This window comes from Chrysemys picta, chromosome 2 (genome assembly GCF_011386835.1).
Source record: "Chrysemys picta bellii isolate R12L10 chromosome 2, ASM1138683v2, whole genome shotgun sequence".
Classification (NCBI taxonomy): domain Eukaryota; kingdom Metazoa; phylum Chordata; order Testudines; family Emydidae; genus Chrysemys; species Chrysemys picta.
This window is the reverse complement of record NC_088792.1, coordinates 193,777,658-193,797,033: the sequence shown is the minus strand read 5'-3', so window position 1 is coordinate 193,797,033 and position 19,376 is coordinate 193,777,658. Positions and strand designations below refer to the sequence as shown.

The window sequence follows — 19,376 nt, the reverse complement described above, 5'->3', positions numbered from 1 at the left end:
CTTGTGGAAATATTTGTCTAATGGATGATGAAGACTGGCATCACGGGCCAAATGAAGATAAGGCCAGGGCAACAGCTTGATAATAAATTGCAGTTTATACACGGGGTAAGGTGGAGCAGCAGAATTTTGAAGTGACCCAAGAGGGTCAAAATTGCATTTGCTGAGTCAAGAAAGGAGGAGGTAGCAGTAGTCAAGATGCAAGATGGCAAAGTCATGAAGGCTTGGATAGCAAGGGAAGAAAGAGTGGGAATGAGAGCAATGCTGAAGGAGACAAGGTAATGGTCAGAAAGGGAATTCTATAGCAGCAGTGGAGAGTGGGCCGGAGAGCTGATCCCAGTTTGTAGGTTGTATGAGGAGGTGAGGGTGAGGAGATAGGCTTGGGGTCAGATGGGAAATTTCTTTGTACAAAGTTCGGAATTGCACAATTTTATAAGATCCGTGATAACTCAGAAAACTCTTCATTTTTGCTACATTAACTGGAAAGTTCTTGGGTGTCAACAGGGACCTATTATGTAAAGAGGGAGAGAGGCCAAGCAAACACAAAACTAAGACCTGATCCTTGTTTGCAAGACAGTGATTCTGCAAAGCACAACAAAAGCAGATCTATACACAATTCTGAAATGTTCAGTATTTTGTTTTGTTTCCTTCGTGCTGGAGGGTTAGACAGCATCTTAACACAGTCACTGATGTGTTAACCAACTTATTACAGGAAGTGAGTGACACCTACACGTCTTCCCAACACCCTACAGTAGTTACCCAGCCTATCCTCCCTTCATTGTTACTCTGCATGTTCCCCATATCTCCACCTTTCTTCCCTCTACATTTCCTTTTCTCCGGCAACTCTCACTCCTACCCCACTAAAATAGTCAGCACTGAAATAATAATTTTTGACATTTAACACATCACTGTTAGGCTCTAGAGATAACACCCCAAAGATATTCATGGAGGATGAGATAAACAATCACTCTGAGAAGTGTGACTAAGTTGTCTGAAGAATCAGGGAATCAGATGGAATCCATTTACACCTTGCTTCTATTTGGATGGCTTACATTGCAACCATGAGTCCTAGAAACTTGCTTCTTTCATAGTGACTTATTTTATTTTAATGAAAGCTGAGATTCTGTGGACTTGGAACATGTTGTTTGCACCAGGGAAATACAAGGGGTGATTGGTTGACACTACCACCTAAAAGGAAGTACAAAGCACTACAGCCAACAAAAACAAAAACCCCTCAACACTATTGTAATTCCACTTGGTACAAAAAAACCACCATGAGAAATAAGCAAGTTGGGTTGAAATCTTGTCTATATTAGAAAAATTGCACCAAGTTAACTAAATTGATTTAATTAAACTAGTGCAAACCTAAAATGTAAACACACATAAATCAGTTTAACTCTTGCTTATATCAGTATAGCTTACGTCAGTAAGCTAGAGTTAAGTAAACTGATTTACCCAGAAGTTAAATCAGCTTAAGTGCATCTACATTAGGGTTTTACACCACTTTAACTAGATCAGTTTGAATTCAATTTAGTCAAACAGATGAAACTTTATTAATATAGTCCAGCCCTCAGTCTAGTTCTGAGAGGACAAGTTTCAAGTTCATAAATATCTCCAGTGCCACACTTAGCACCCTTGTAAGTATTAGCAGAGAAGCATAGGCAATCTTTCACTGCTGTTCTTTGTGTTGTACTTGTATTGTGGATGTTCTATATACAGCTGGTTGAAATGTTTTAGACAGAAGTTTTCTGTCAAAAATAGGCAGTTTTGTCAAACATCAAAGGTTTTTGTGGGAATATACTGATTTTGATGAAACTTTTGAAGGGAAAAAGGTGAAACTTTTTGTTTTGGCAATGTCAAAATGTTTCATTTCATTTTTACATAATATGAAAATATTTATTTCAATATACTATATCATATTTATATATTATATTTAATATTCCATGTATATAATATAACCGTTTAATATATTATAAAGGGTGAAATGTTGGAGGGCAGGGGTGATTCTAAAGTATTTGTTTGCTTTGATTTTTAGTTCCTGAAAGCAGAATATTGAGTATAACCTTGTTGAAACAGGTTGGTAAATTTCTGTGTAAGGTTGTTTTGCTTCAGTAAATGAAAACATTTTCTTAAAACTCAAGGTAAGAAATTATTATACATTGTTTTATGTATCTTTATATAAAAAGTTACAAGTAGCAAGCATATGACACAAAGAAATGGAACAGTAACAACAGTAATTGTGAATGCATGCTTTTTACAATGTATCTAATAAAAGAGATTTTTTTGCCAACTCAAATATTCAGTAACATACATGCAGATTATTTTCTCAGTGGTCAAATTCAGTCATTTTGCTAGATGCATATCCAACAAACATTTCTATTGAAGTGATTATGAATGGCTAAATACCTGATTTCAATACATTGTTCCTGAAATTGGGTATCTTACTTCGTAATCAAATTTAAAGAGAGGAAAAAAAGAAAAAGAAAAATGACTAATAATGATAATATTTAGAGTCTTATTGCCATCTAATAATTTTACTCAGTACAGTTTGCTGAACTTTATCATATCATGATATCATGAGAAAAGGTGGTCAGAGAGTCCATAAAACCTCTAGCTGGTGTTTCCATGGTCCATAGTTTCACATTTCATTGTAGCATGTTCAAAATCACTCAGGAGTGCACTATTCTCAAGCAGTCTATGTAATGAAAACAATGTACATATAACAAAAGTTCAATGTATAATCCTCTTCTTTCACATATTACACAATAGACAAGCTGATAAAGACATAAATGTATTAACTGAAATAATACTAACATAAAAAGTAAAACTAGGATAGTTTCAGCCAGGAACTAATTTCTTCTTCAAGTTTCCAGTAAATCTCAAAATGTATTTAAAAACTAAGGAGCACTTTGTGGCCAGCAACGAAATTACAAAAGAAACATGTTATTATGCAATGGGAATATCTTGCTGAGGAAGTAAGAAACGTCTATAACTCTTAGGTTTGGATAAAGGCAGTGGAATGAAATTTAGAAATATATGCACTTTTTTTCCAGACAGTTGAAATAATTCACTATAGATTTTTCTTTTCACAGTCCCCATGTTTGTGTAAATAGTTCTTCTCTGAAAACAAAACACAGTTAAAACATTTTCTCCCTATAAAGGAAAACATAGGTACACAAATATATTTATCTATGTAAAAAACATTAAAGCATTTACACTTTCTCCCTACAAAATAGATATTTACACTTATAAACATCTGTATAATAATTGTATATATAACAATTGTGTATAGCCTATAATCTAGCTGTAACTTCATTATGAAAGTTGAGATGATATTTATTCAGATAAATGGTGGTGGTAATAAATTAATTTCCAATGAACAGCCTAATAAATGACAAGTAAAATGATCTGCAAATGGTAAATATTAAAATGACACCACTGACTCCCAAAACTAACAAAACTCTGCCTCACCACACTTGACTGTTGAATTATTCAAATGAATTGACAACAGGTAGCTTCATATCTTCATAACTAAAATAAGTTAGGCTGCCAGATTTTACATACTGTATCACATGATAGGACTTTTAAAATGTAATTTTCATAAATGAAACATGAAACACCACATCCATGCAAAGCATCTGTCTTTATAATGTGCTTAAAATGCAGATCATAGTTAGCAGTGGGATGTAACAAAGCTATCAAGTATAAGAATTTTAATAGATTTAATGTTTAGCTTATATCATTAAGCAGTCATCTGCAATTTTAAATTCTCTCTATATATACACATTAAAAACTGACTCTCTATATACAAAGATTTTACCTCGCTAGCATATATCTTAAAAACTATCAAACTTTTTCAAATAAAACAATATATAATGGAATGCAACAGATGGTGCACGTGGCATTCATGTATGTTTACTTACCTTGAATTTGTCTTTTAGACCCTAGTTGTGTTGTACTCAGACTCATGTTTGCTTAGAGACCCAATGAGGCAGAACCTGGAATGTTATGGCTATTTCATTCAACATAATAATGTTTGCATAGAAAAAAAGAAATATATGCATATATACACTTAATAAAAAATATATATCTTGATAATTTCATCAATTTGTACCAATAGCGTGAAGCGATTTACACTGGCATGCAACTAGATTAAAGTAACGGATGAGTTTTTAAGAGACGTAGATAGCTTAAACGTGCATACGCAAACACACACACACACACACACACACACACACACACACCATGTAGGGCATATAAAACACAAAAGCACAACAATAATGTATGCAAGGCAAAACACAAATACATATAAAAAGTTTCTGAGTACTCTTTTCCAAATAAGTCATTCATAAGTGTTTCTGATTTCCTTTTTCTTTACTTGTAAACTTTTAATCATTCTTATTTACAGGCATTCAAGATGCAATACACAGTAAAAATAGCTTCTGTATTTAAATAATGCCAGACTTTGCTTTTTTTCATTGATTAGAAAGACTCTTCTCAACAACATTTTTATATGTAAATATATAAGAATATTCTATAAGCATTGAAATGTCTAATTTTAAGTGTGTGTGAGAGAGAGATATTAATATGACAAGCAGCAATCTCCTGGTTAATAACAGAACAAGTATTGTAATTTTTCAAAATATTGTCATTCAATTTGTAGAAAACAGTGTTTCATAAGAAAGTGGGTTTCCTTCTCTCTGAAGAGTGTTTTGCATTGGTCTGTCATGCACCAAAATAGGTCAAAACTCCCCTTTTTTACTCATTTGGATATTACTCTTGGATTATGGACAGTACTCAAGGCCACCTCTTAGCTATAAGGAAACCACATGCATGTAGTTCTTTCAAAAAACTAGATTTTATCAAAAACTTCTTTGGTTTAGTAAACATTGTACCCACTCTTAGTTGAGAGGTAGGGTGTGTGTGTGTGTGTGTGTGAAAGAAAGAAAGAAAGAAAGAAAGAAAGAAAGAAAGAAAGAAAGAAAGAAAGAAAGAAAGAAAGAAAGGGGTGAGGGGCTTCAGGAAGGGAGAAAGTGGAGATAGAGGGGGGGGGGGGAAGAGAGAGAGAGGAGAGAGAGAGAGGAGAAAATATAATGGCCTAACCTACAAATAAAAAGAAACATAAAAAAATGAGGAAAACAAGAATATTTTAGGGGCAATCAAGTCCTTATGCAATAGTCTTCATCAAAAATCTATTGATACTGACCGCTGGACAGATTTATCATGTCTTGACAGCCTGTGACTTGTAGTTGGTACCTCTTCAATTTCATCTATCTCAGACGCATCTGCAGCATCTTGTGAGTAGCTATGCTTCATGACAAGGATATTTCTCCTGTTCATGGGCTGGATGAGGGGCTTTACAGGCTGGGGTTGTATTTCTGTCAAGATAGAAGCATCTCTTGTGCTGAGGTTACTACGGCTGCCCTTAGTGCTAGACAGTTGTGATCCACAGTGATGGTCATGAATGCATTTTGAAGATGATCGCCGCAGTTTATGATAATTTTCAAAGTCATCTGCAACATCTGCAAGGTCAGCTGCAGCCCCTGTCCCTCTAAGAGTACATAACTCATAATGAGGAGGCTCAAACACCTCCTGGAATACTGTTTGATCAAAGTCTGTTTTCCTTTGGACAAATTTTTTACGAGGTTGTTTGATCTGTACTATAACAGAGATAACAAGGAGGATGATCACAATGCAAGAGGTCACCCCAATTATAGTCCCACTGGTATTGGTAAGTTGGTCCAAAATGTTAGCCTTTCTTTTTTCTGTGTAAAGAAGAAAAGCACAGCATTAATATCCAATTTAAAAAGAAACACAGCCATCACAGTTTTGATGCTTAGCATAACGTTGTTTCTATTCTGTGTTTGAGTTTACAGAAGCAATTTTGTAAAAACAATTAAAATGTGGTCTTAATAAAAGATAGAGCAATCATATAGAGATACCACAACCTTTCCCCTTTGCCAAGTGATAATCAGGATGTAACCAAACTCAAAGATATGAAAGGCTAATTTCGTTTTTAAACACTGTCTTCAGTTTCATCCCCAAATCCCCATTGTATTCCAAAACAAATCATGAGTCTGCTACACAACACTTCTGTTTTACTTCCATCTCCCCTCACTAGATATAGGAGATTGGGAAATGAGATCAATGAAAGCAGGAACAGTTTATGGGGATTTAAAAATAAATATTTATTTGCATTTGGAACTCATCTGAACTCCTAATATTAATGAGCTGAGCTGATGGTATTCAAAGATTGAGCTGAATCAGGAGAAAATGGAGGAGTTAATCAAAATAAGGTTTCCAGGAAAAATCCTCTATCAGCCATTATTTATTTTATTTCCTATAACCGGCTTAATGAGTATGAGCCTTCAGAACACCACTGGCCCCAGCTCAAAGGTTGATCCTACACACTATCTGTACCTTACTATGGGCTGCCAAGTGCCTATCTGGCCCATTGTTACTATAGGGAAGAAAGAGAAATTCTCCCTGCCTGCTAAAATACCTGTCCCAGCATTCAGTGGACTCTCAGAAAGGGAATTTAATTTCATCTCCCTTTTCTATGTATTTCTCTGTGGTTTGCTTCCTAATTTACAGGTGCCTGGGTGGGCTGATGATGGAGCTCAATGGGAGTTGAAAGAGTTCAGCACCTCTCACTAACAGGAACTTTAGGTACATGACTTTCAGTGGGAAATTGTGAATAAGGTTTAACTTTTAATTCAGCCTCATTTCTACTGTCATGCATTGGTGTTACTTCAAAATCAAAAGCATTCACAACAAATCAGCGACACCCACTGCTTGGCCTGCAAGCACCTTTTCTTGTGGCCTTCATGGTATTTAAAGTGATGCTTCACTCCCCATTGGACTGCTACTGTAAATTGGTTCCAGGGTCCTCCAACCAAGTGAAGAAGACCTGGCAGCAGCACCAGATTCAAAAAGCAGAAGCACCACAATCAGCCTATTTGTTTGCTGGATCCAGCAAATCTACTTCTCTAGTAGTAAGAAATATAATGGGGAATAAATAAAAACATGAATTAGTGGTAACGGTACTGCTTCAGCATGGCACTTAGACAGTGGGAGATGAGATTCATTCTAGAAATTAAAGGGAGGAGTGGGTCTCCCCCCTCTTGTTTTTAACTTATGAAGAAAAAAGAAAAGCGATATAGCTTTTCCTCAACTGTAAGCCTAGCTTCTGGAAGGAATATTACTCATTTTAAGTGCCTCATTGTGTTCATTGCCGGTATGAGTTCATTTACATTTTATTTTCTTTCTTTGCTTGTCAGAGGATTTTACAGACTTCAGTGGACTTATAAGCTGACTGTTAAGCCACCCTCATTTTTTCCCCTTGATTGGTTCCTAAATTTGGCTTATCCCATGTTTCCAGGATCAAATCTGCAGTGACAGAATAAGCAAATGGTGTCCACAGCCTCAAAGGAGAGTTAGTTAAATTATTTTTTTCTGAAGAAAACAAATGCTGAATTTTTCAAAAGTAAAGGGAATCTGACATAGGCCACCTGGAAATCAATGCCACCACCTGATCAGGAGTGCCAATATCTCTCCATGACACAGACATCATGCCTGCTTTCCTGTATCTATTCTTTACATTTCAACTTGACTGTGAGATTATACATGGATTTGGCTACTTGATACAGAATTACTCCTGCTGCGCCTGGGGTTTCAGTGCTGCTGTTATTAGCAACAGGCATCACAACTGGAAAAACTGATTTCAAACATGATAAGGGATGCTTTTTCCCTACTTCCCCAGCCGTCCACATTGATGTCAAAGTAGCTAGTGATAGTTTAAACCAGGGATCAGCAACGTTCGGCATGCAGCTCGCCAGGGTAAGCACCCTAGCGGGCCGGGCCAGTTTATTTACCTGCTGACGCGGCAGGTTCGGCCGATCGCGGCCCCCACTCGCCGCGGTTCACTGTCCCTGGCCAATGGGGGCGGCGAGAAGCGGCGTGGGCCGAGGAATGTGCTGGCTGCAGCTTCCCGCCGCCCCCATTGGCCCGGGATGGTGAACTGCGGCCAGTGGGGGCCACGATCGGCCGAACCTGCCGCGTCAGCAGGTAAATAAACTGGCCTGGCCCTCTAGGGTGCTTACGCTAGTGAGCCGCGTGCCGAACGTCGCCGACCCCTGGCTTAAACCTTTCTTTCTCCTCCTAGCCCACTTCATAAAAGAGCAAATACACCTTTATGCCCCACCTCCTGCCCCACTACTGTAAAGGTATCTATGACATGGACTCCAAAGCTGAACAACAGACTTTAAACCTCACATATACATGAGAGACAGCCAATGGGTCACAACCTATATAACCAAGTTAAAAGCAAAGCAAAATGGCAACATTTTATGCAGGTTCACCAGTGTTTTCATCCCTTTACTTTTTCTTGGTTGTCTGCTGTATACTGCCCCCTATTTGTCCTTGCTTGAAGCCTTAACCCATAGGTCTGGCACATAGGTTAATAAGTCACTGAGTATAATCATGCTGTTCCCTACATAGTTAAATATCTTGACAATTCCAGTTTTATATACCTATAAATTACCTTTACAGTGGTTCTCATCCCAAGGATACACACAGTTCTGGAGTCCATTGCAGACCAATGTATTATTAATACACATATTACTATGGCAAAAAAATGAGTTGGCTTCACAGGGGGCTAAAAACAAAAAGAAGGAAAACCAATATTAAGCAGTAAGTCACTCACCTTTCAATACTAAGAACACCTAGGAATGACGTAATCTTAAACAGCAATTAACTATATGACAGAGGTTCCTCAGAAGCAGTAATTCTTTATTATACTAGTTGCACCACTCAACTCTCAAATCATTCACAGCATACTAATCTGGGGCACAGGATTTCTCTCATGTTTAAGATGGATGGGACTACTGCCCAATTTTTTTTTTATTCTAATAAATATTTCAGTTTAGAATGTGTAGAAACTCAGTTCTAGATAAAATACTGATATTAATGCTTTAAGAGATTGATCTACCTATGTACTTATTTGACTTATATTACCAGCATCTGAACATAGCCATTCGACAGGAGATAAAATACTTTGAATGATAAGAAAGGAGAACTACAATGCAAATTCGTCCTTCTGATAACATATGTACAAAGATTATAAAGCTCTATGAGCCAGGGGTAGTGCATAGTTCCCCTAAGGTGCATAGGCTGGTGGGATCAAGTCAATAATACTACTAAAGTCTCAAGATGAAAGTTGTTCTGAAGGCCATATACTATCAGTTTGCACGTGCAAAATCAGTGCCATCAACAGGAATTGTACATGCTTATAAATGAACTATGCCGTTCAACTGCTGAAAGTCCTCGTGTATTAGGCTGGTAAGAATTCTCCTTCAAAATGCTTTAAAAGGGTAAAATTAAAATATTTAATGCTACATATATAAAATGTCATTTCAGTAACATTTCTTTTATTAAAAGAAGAAATTCAAAGAATGTTTTAGCATTTTTAATGGCAATTGTTTAGTTATATCAGAGTAAAACCAATATAAACACATTAGTTTAAGCAAACGTTTGTGGTCATATAACACCGAAAGCATTTGCTTAAAAAAACGGAAAGTTGTTAAATGATCTAATCATGTTGATTAATCTGAAAGGATTGTGATGGTCACAATAAGGACTTTAGAAGTCAACTGCTGTTCTCATGAGAGCATGTGTCCTATGCTTTTTTTAAGTAGGATTTATGGTCACAGACATGCTTGGTATTGAGACAGACGTATTTTAGAGCAGTTGCAGATTTACAGACTAAGAACAGTACAAAGGATTTATACTGTGGAACTTCATGACTTTCTATATCACATAAAAAGAAATCCACTTTTTTAAAAAGTGCCTAACTGCAGATTTCCATAATTGACTGTAACGGCTTCTTCAGAGCTGTTACAGTCTGTTAAGCAAATAATAAATGTTATCAAAACTTGTACATTTCCCAAAAAAATACAGTCACCCAATAGAACATAACAGCTATAATCTGTATTTTCAATTTTAGCACATACACCAAAAGCGACTTAATTAGCCAAGCAGATTATAATGACTCCAATAAAGCAGGTATGCTCCATCAGCTAAATAATATGCCTTTTAAAAAAGCATAAATATGTATCTGTCTGATCATAAATATGTATTTCTGTGATAGCACCTTAATGTTTTTAAAAGGTCTTTCATGCTTACCCTCAGACTCCCACTCCCCCCGCTTGTTTTCATCATCGTGTTGCTCTTAAAAAAAGCCAACCCTATAAATTGGTACAGTAAAATGTACAATACTTGTCAAAGTACAGCTGGGTGAAAACTTGCCCTACTTGGCTTACATGGACTCCAGAGGTTGGGGGATCTATTCTTCTGTTTGAATCGTTGAAGGTTCCACCCCCATGACCATTTGAGTTTGGAATTTAAACACCACATTTCATAACCAAAGTTCAGCTAAGCTGAAATGGCTGGATTTCACCTGGCTTCCACAGAAAACCAACAGACCAGAGCAGCTTTGCTAAAATCTTAGTCCAGTTTGTTCAAAAGGCTGGGAAAAACTTCCCAACCTTGCCATGGCCCCAGGCTGAGTTTTAAGTTTGTTACAAGGAGGTTGATATTCTAAATTAGACAGAAACACCACAATAGCTGATCATCAGGCTTGAGAGCAGTAAGAGTGAGAGACTGTGGTAGGGATGCACACCTATCAGCAGATATGTGCTACTGCCGCAGTCTCTCTCTCTCTCTGCTGCTACCGTTGTGTGGAGCCACCTGGCGGTGAGGGCTGGTGGAGACACCATGTTATGTCAAACAATTGCCTCCATCTGAGATATTATTGCATTTGTACATTATAGCATCAGTCAGAGATCCCAATCAAAATAAGGAGCCCTATTGTACTGGGAGCTATACACTGTATATATACAAAGACAGTCCCTGATTCTAAGAGCTTATGCTCCAAGGAAAAAAAATTCACACAGCCAGTCATGCTGAGGTATGTGGATATATGGCAAGGAGGAAGTAGAACACAGGGGAAGGGGACCAAAAAAGAATAGATTGGGAGAGAAGAAAACAGGAAGGGAAAGGAGAGACAGTAAGAAGTTTGAAACAACAAATTAGAATAATCAAAACCTGTGGTGAGAAAAGAACAGCAAAGCTAGTCTCAGAGCATGGAGAGAAAGGTCTGAAGCAGCATTCTGTCCCTGAAAGTGTAGAGACACTTAGATGCCTATGTCTTGTTCTGGCCTTAGTAAATCCTAGCTGCTGTGGTCCTAAGCACCAGAGAGGAGACTAACGTTGGAAAATCAATCCCAATAAGGGGAATTTGAGGAGTGGTTTGAGGGAAGAATAGGATGTCACAATGCACAGAAATAGAGGCAGATCCAAGTGTGAGAATGGAGGGGGGGATAAAGAGTGCAAGGAGGACATAAAAGCAGCATTAAGGAGAGAGAGAAGAGCATGGGGTACACCAGAAAACAAGCTAGGCAGAAGTGACAACTGAGATGTAGGCAGGGCTGGAAAGGGGATGACAAGAATTTTATATAGAATGAAACAGGAAATCATTGAAGAAATTCAAGGATGGGAGACAATATGGTGAGAGGTTTCAGAGTAGCAGCCGTGTTAGTCTGTATCCGCAAAAAGAACAGGAGTACTTGTGGCACCTTAGAGACTAACAAATTTATTAGAGCATAAGCTTTCGTGGACTACAGCCCACTTCTTCGGATTCATATGCATCCGAAGAAGTGGGCTGTAGTCCACGAAAGCTTATGCTCTAATAAATTTGTTAGTCTCTAAGGTGCCACAAGTACTCCTGTTCTTAATATGGTGAGAGAAGCAGCAGAAGATAATTTCTAGCAGCAGAATTTTAAATAAACTAGAGCGAAAAGAGGTGAGAAACATGAAGGTTAGAAATTAATAGGTTACAGTTGTCAAGGGATAGAAAAGACAAGCCTCAGTGTTTCAGGACAGAATTTCAGGACAGGGGTTAGTCTATGGGGTTCAAGGTAACAGACAGATCTAGGAGGAGTATGTAGAAGAGACCTTTAAACTGGACAGGAAGGACATCATTAGTGATGCCCCTACTGATGGCAGTTTCAGAAAAGCAGCAAGGGTGAGGAACAGGTTAGAGGCTTTCAAAGTGAGGGTGGGACTTTAGTGTATTAAGAACCAGTATGTTAAGAAGCTTAAAAGTGAAATGGAGGAGGAGCTGAACAAGGGTTTTTTAAAGGCAGAGGAAACAAGATCAAACTAAGGAAAAGAGAAAGGAGTAAGAGGTTGAGAATAAAAGAAAGAACAGCTGAGTGATGGAACTATGGAGGAAGGAGGAAGCAGGTGGAGGATAGGTCATGGGGTTAAATGTGTAGAAAAGAAGGACAGCCTCAGAGCCAGTCTAGATGAAGATGAACACAGTAACAGCAATCAGAAACCCAAATGTAACAAATTCATAAATCTAAAAAATAAGAATATACACCATGTTTTAGATGTTTAAAGTAGTCAGCTTCTCAATATGATGCCCTGAACTTTGGGAAAAGCGTAAAACAGTCAATTAATCTTTGGGATTTTTTGATTAGCAGTTCTTCTGGGAGCAAAGGATGAGATCTAGCAACATTGAGGGTTTATCAGTCCCCCAGTACATAGGGGAATTTGCTCCAAAGTGACTTCTGCATTTTAAAGAGACAGAGCAGTGAAACTCAGCAGAGGAGTTTCTGAGCCTCACTACTCCAGAATGTGGGCATCTCAGTCACTCCAGAAAGTAAAAGAGAAGACTAGGGCTGACTGGGCCTGATATGGCATCCCCTGAATATAGTGAAGAGATTTAGCTGGTCATTAGGGTCCCCTGAAGAAGATGGCACAGAAGATAGAATGAAGATGGCATCAGGTAGAGTGAGATGGTTGATCATAGGGTTTGATGAGATGCCTGAAAGTTTCAGAAATTGACGGTGAAAAAGATCAGAGTTCAGGTTGTGTGTTACTAATGTTAGGGGAGATTTTAAATTCGGGGGTAGAGTTTTATTGCTCACAAAAAGTAGCTTTTTATATCACTAGCTACAGCTAAATGCAATGTGAGAAAACATAGCACATGCTTCTCCACACAACTCTGCAAATGCTCCTGCAAAATGCTTGCTATTCCAGACTGGAACCTCTCATAGCAGACTTCCAAGTTAGGTGTGATTTCATGAGTTCCCAAATGAAACTTGAATAGTAGACTGACATACCCACACTCATTTTTCCCCTGCATCCCAGAAAAGACTTAAATAAAGATCCCAGAGGAGATTGGACTAGAAGTTCGTAATGTATACTCATTTAGCACAGTGATCAAATTATAACACAACCCATCATATTAGCTAACTTGCTCTATTTTTCTTTTGTAACTTTAAAACTTTACAATTTTAATTCAAAACATAAGAAAACTCTAATTTTAAATAGTCCATATCAAACTAATGCACTAGTTAAAGGCAGTTTTAAAACCAATACTTTTCCCAACTGCCATTTGAATTGCTGCCCAGTCATTTAAGCATTATTTCACTGCAGTGCTACAGTGTATGCCATGTTACAAACACAGAGAATCTTTGCTTTCTGCTTGATTCACATCCTCTCAGCTGTTGAAAATGTTGGACACAAGATGGTGCACTAATACCAGAGGATCTAAAAACACATTCAACACTCAGCATATGAAGTAAATGGGTGACCTCGCAGAAAGAAAGAAAAAAATAAACTGTTTCTTCTTACAGCACTCGTTAGGGACAATAACTAAAACCCCAATATATAAAAGGTACAAAATGGCCTCTCCCCTGAAGGCCTAGTGTTTGGGGGCACTCATCTGCAAAGTTGGACACCCAAGTTCGAATCTCTGCTCCCAATCAGGCACCACCTCCTTCTGTTTTGTAAATGGAGCCTAAGTCCCCTTGTGAATCTACTCTGTTTTCCCCAAAAAACTATTCAGTAAATTTGTGTCAAATTATTAAATATTTTGGTCAACATCAAACCACACTTTTCAGCAAATAAACCAATCGTCCAAAATTTTTTGCACAGCTCTAATTGAGAGTCATTCCATATGCCCCGTTTACATAATACAAAACAAATGAAAGCAGTATTTTTTTATTTGTTCAAAGCCTAATTTGCTGCTTTTACCTCTAGATAAGGTAAAGTAAAGCAAACAGTCCTCTCAGAAAGAAACATTTTATATATAATTCAAGCAACTATGATTCAGGAATAGCCTAAACCTGTACTACAACCCAAAGAGTATATGATACACACACATTTATATGCAGTATATTTGATGTCTATGTAGAATGTGAGTGAAATATACTATTTACCTTCCCTTCACCAAATTTCTCTAAGTTTACATGACTATTCTAAAAAACAAACACTATTATACAGCAGTGTCAAAATATTTGTACAAGGTCAAATCCTGACTTGTCATTGAACAGGGGAGGCCAGAGCTTCACAACCGAGCTGAGCTCAGTTACCATGGAATGGGTAGTGAATTCTCAGAGGCTTGCCCTCTTCAGGAAAAGCAATGGAGCAGCTCGGCCTCATCCTCCCCCTGCCATATCTCTTCTCCTAAGATATTTCTTCACTGCACAGTTAACCCAGACTCTTACCTGTGTTCTAGCCCAAACCTCCCGCCTAAATATCCACACAGAAAAGCCTCTGACTCAGGTTTGGAGGTGCTTTAATACTGGGCCAGCTGGGGGTGTGGGTTAGAATCTGTGCTCTGCTTTAAACTCAGGCTGGAACCCGCCACTTTGTGGTCAGGATGCAGGCTAAATCCACTCAAGAGCCAACTGTCCTCCAGCACTTTTACATAATTCTCCTGAAGGACAGACCAACTGGTTCTCTTGTAACTGATAATTGACTGGAAAAGAATCAAAGTCTTAACATAAAGAACCATGAGATACGCCCTGAGACACAGCTGAATGTAGAAATAATGGTAGGGTTTTGCAATGGGATTCCTATACACAGGTGCTCAAACCAAGGTGCTGGTCACCAGGGTGATCTCTGCAGTGAAGATGAAAGCCCAGAAGCTGAGCTAGTGACTCTATCCCCCACTACAGCACATAGCATTGGGGGTGTTGGGAATCATGGAATATCAGGGTTGGAAGGGACCTCAGGAGGTCACCTAGTCCAACCCCCTGCTCAAAAGGCCAATCCCCAGACAGATTTTTTGCCCCAGAACCCTAACTAGCCCCCTCAAGGATTGAACTCACAACCCTGGATTTAGCAGGCCAATGCTCAACCCCCTGAGCTATCCCTCCCCCTGAAGTGAGTTCACATTTCACACAACCCCCCCTTGAGCATCAAATAAGTCACAGCACCGTGCACAAGATATTTACATTTAACCAACAGCTCAATTGGGGCTGTTTATTCCCCACTCCTCCTTACTGGAGAAGGACGACTTTCTTTTTGCAAGATCATGAGAAGAAAAATATTTCAGGTATTCTTTCCACCATCCTTGAAACAGTGAGTAAAGGTTTTTCCTTCATACTCCGGAGAAAAAATGCTATACGTCTTCCACTTCATTTATGCCATTCAAATTGTTAAAATAGCACACACTACAATACACTTGTTTTTAATCATGAAGGTGATATAACCTGTACTTTCCTTTCCTAACATTAATGACAGCATACTACCAAAACAAATAAACAAACAAACAAAAAACCCAACACCTTCATTGCCCTTAGGAACTTGTCAATAACAATATTTTACTTAATGCAAATCTGTCTTGTTTATGGCCACCCTGAAGCACCTTTAGTCAGTTTACATATTAGTTTATTATTGGTTTTATAGTACTCAAAGCCCCAGTCAGGGACCAGGACCCCATTATGCTAAGTAACGTACAAATACAGGACAGAAATACTGTGTTTGCCCCAAAGAGTTTACAATTTAAGTAAAAGGGAATTTTGCTAAGGGTTAGCAGTAGATATACATCAGTGTTTAGGGTTTTTTTAAATTTAATTTAATTTGTAACTGTTTGATTAACATTAAATAATGTGGATTATGGTCAAGATTCTGCACTCTTACATGATAGGTCAGGTATCAACTTTGATGGCATAAACAGGCCCAAAGAGTCAAAGGTGTTAACATGATTCTGTCCAACACTTTTAAATAAGAATCACGGTTTGGTATACAAAGGCCTCAGCCTGCTTAGTGCCATGGCAAACACATCATGACAAATCCTTTTAACCCTTTAATAAAGATACTGAAAAAGAAGGAAAAACAGTTAAAACCATTGTAATGTAAAGTATTAACTAAGGTTTTCATTTTAACAACACCCCTTATTCCCTTTCCCTCCTGTTATGGAGAGATTTTAGAAGGAAATCCTTATAATAGTTTGAGATGGTGTTAAAGGTGATAACTATTTTTTTGCGTGGGAGGAGAGATGAAGTTATTGGAGATGGGATGGAGATGTTGTTATTCATGCTGCTGTTAAAGTTCAGTCCCAGTTTCTAGAAGACAAAACAAAACAAATACAAAGGGAAGGGAAAAGACAGTAAATGCAGCTTTTGTCTCTGGTGTTGACCTATTTTCAACCTTACTACTGGAAAGCCAGAGGCACAGCACTCAGCCTTAAGAGCCACTCCAGGGCCTGGGAAACTTGTACCAGCATCAGGCTATTTAGAGCATTGCTTTTAGCTACCTCTTTTTCTTTACAAGCTTCCAGAAATGTTGCAAAATATACAGTCATGGCTGGCTAAGCCAGACTCTTATTAGACAGAAGGCACAAGGCGAGAGATAGGAAAGAAGAAATTAGGTAAGGAAGGAAAAGGACACATGGAGGTGGGGGAGCAACAAAGTCTCACATCCTAGATGCTGTTTGGGATTTAGCAAGAGCTAGAGATGTCATCTGACTCTCTGGTCAGAACATCCCTCAGGATTAGGCTGAGGAAGGTCCAACATTGTTACAGTGTATCTTGGGGGTCCCAGGAGATCGCAGAAATGGCAGCCAGGATGGTGAAGCTCAATCTTTTCACTTGTTTCAGTCAGCAATTGTTGCATTCGCTTCCATCAAAGTTTCTTCCAAAGTCTCCTTTTTGGAGAACCACAAAAGGGAGTGATGGGTGGAATAGGTCATCTTTCTTTATTTTGTCCACCAATTAGGCCTATTTTCTAACACACCAATTTTCGTTCATTGACTTCCAGTCCCACGTTTGTCTTGTTTATCAGGCATAATTCAAGGACTATGTTAAGATCATATCAGTAGGCCTTTTTGTTTAGACTAATTCAGTCTGTCTCCCTTTTACACCTTTTCCCACCACCATTTATTGTTATAGGGTATTGTGACACTTTATAAATCCACTTTCCCAGAGCTGGCTCATGAGTTGGATAGGCCAATTATCACTACAGCCATTCTTTATTCCATTAATAGTCCCATGGAGACCAATAGAACTATGTGCCGCATACTACTTAATGTGGGTTATGGTAGCAGAATCATGTCCTGAGTAAGGAAATGGAAAACCCTAAGAGGACAAACTCTGCCCTAAGTTATGTGCATGCAACCTGACTGAAGCCAATGGTGTTGCAAGAGTGTAAATCTGGGCAGAATATGGCCCATAAGACTTCAAAATTCTCCTCAGATACATCCCTGATTCTCTCATTGAAGTCAACTGGGAAGACAGAATCGAGCCTATTGTATATTAAAGTATATGTTTAATAGCATAACTAGTAACCCAAAATACTGCAACAGGGAATGCAGCCACATGTGATAAGAGAGTGAAACCTCATTGAAGTCAAGGGGGTTGCATCAATGTAACTGTCAGCAGAACCTGGACTCTCGTCTCTCACTTCCTCTGTACTCCCACAGTGCAGAGTCAACACTTCAGCATCCATTAAACTGGTCTACTATTTTTGAGAAGTCGTCTGCTTCAGAGATAAAATGTGCTATTTATTATGTATTTTGATGTGCTGAATTCAAATATGACAATTAAAACAACTGATTGGCTACTGTTTCTAAGATATTTATGTTTTTACATTTTATGTCTATGTATATTGTGTAGATAGTAGAGTTTTAATCATAAATTGTAAACCTAGGTCTTTTCATGTGTTTATGGTTGCTTTACATGATAATATTTCACCTGTCCTGTTTATGCAACACTTTAAAAATCAGCAAAAGGGTTATATAAATAAAATTTATTATGAAACAAAAGGCAAAAAACTATTATGTACATAGTTTAGTCCTATTCAGTGTCTACTCGGCACTTCTAGGCTTGTTTCTTGTATTCATTAAATGGAGCATCTCTTGTCACTGTCCAGCAATAGTCTGCAAGCACTGATGGGCTCCGTTTGCCCTGATAGCGTTTCTCCATTGTTGCAATATCCTGGTGAAATCACTCGCCATGCTCGTCGCTCACTGCTCCACAGTTCGGTGGAAAAAAATCTAGATGAGAGTGCAAAAAATGTATCTTTAGTGATATGTTGCAACCAAGGCTTTTGTATGCCTTGAGGAGGTTTTCCACCAACAACCTGTAGTTGTCTGCCTTGTTGTTTCCGAGAAAATGTATTGCCACTAACTGGAAGGCTTTCCATGCCGTCTTTTCCTTGCCACGCAGTGCATGGTCAAATGCATCATCTCGAAGAAGTTCACGAATCTGAGGACCAACAAAGAAACCTTCCTTTATCTTAGCTTCACTTAACTTTGGAAATTTTCCATGGAGGTACTTGAAATCTGCTTGTGTTTTGTCAATGGCCTTGACAAAGTACTTCATCAGACCCAGCTTGATGTGTAAGGGTGGTAAGAAAATCTTCCTTGATTCAACAAGTGGTGGATGCTGAACACTTTTCCTCCCAGGCTCCAATGACTGTCAGAGTGGCCAGTCTTTCTTGAAGTAGTGGGAATCTCTTGCAAAACTATTTGCAGAGAAAACAGCAGTACTTTGTGTATCCAGTCTGCAGATCAAGCAAGAAAGCAACAACCTTCAAATCGCCATAAAGCTGCCACTGATGTTGGTCATAGTTTATGCACCTCCAAAGTTGTTTCATGTTGTCCTAGGTTTCCTTCATATGGACTGAATGACCAACTGGAATTGATGGCAAAACATTGCCATTATGCAGTAAAACAGCTTTAAGACTCGTCTTCGATGAATCAATGAACAGTCTCCACTCATCTGGGTCGTGAAAGATGTTGAGGGCTGCCATCAACCATCGATGTTGTTGCAGGCTACAAGATCACCTTCCATGAAGAAGAATGGGACAAGATCCTTTTGACGGTCACGGAACATGGAAACCCTAACATCACCTGCCAGGAGATTCCACTGCTGTAGTCTGGAGCCCAACAGCTCTTCCTTACTCTTGGGTAGTTCCAAATCCCTGACAAGGTCATTCAGTTCACCCTGCGTTATGAGGTGTGGTTCAGAGGAGGAGGATGGGAGAAAATGTGGGTCCTGTGACATTGATGGTTCAGGACCAGA

At 38.5% G+C, this 19,376-nt stretch overlaps 1 protein-coding gene across 12 annotated transcripts in view; it reads right to left on the bottom strand.

Annotated features, from left to right (window-relative positions):
• Positions 1-2,141: 2,141 nt before the first annotated feature.
• NETO1 (neuropilin and tolloid like 1) overlaps positions 2,142-19,376 on the bottom strand; it is an 88,273-nt gene continuing 71,038 nt past the window's right edge. For 2 of the 12 annotated variants that reach the window (XR_002888236.3, XR_010598808.1), the window contains exons 8-11: positions 8,540-8,653; positions 5,204-5,762; positions 3,921-4,009; positions 2,142-3,117 (exon numbers count right to left, since the gene is read on the bottom strand). Coding sequence is in view for 9 of the 12 variants with exons in the window: in XM_065585167.1 (XP_065441239.1) it covers positions 2,608-2,692; positions 5,204-5,762; positions 8,540-8,653 (758 nt within the window). In the remaining 3 variants the exon portion in view is untranslated. The remainder of the gene's footprint in view (positions 3,118-3,920; positions 4,010-5,203; positions 5,763-8,539; positions 8,654-19,376) is intronic. The other 10 variants (XM_042860413.2, XM_005281471.5, XM_065585168.1 and 7 more) reach the window with 7 other exon arrangements.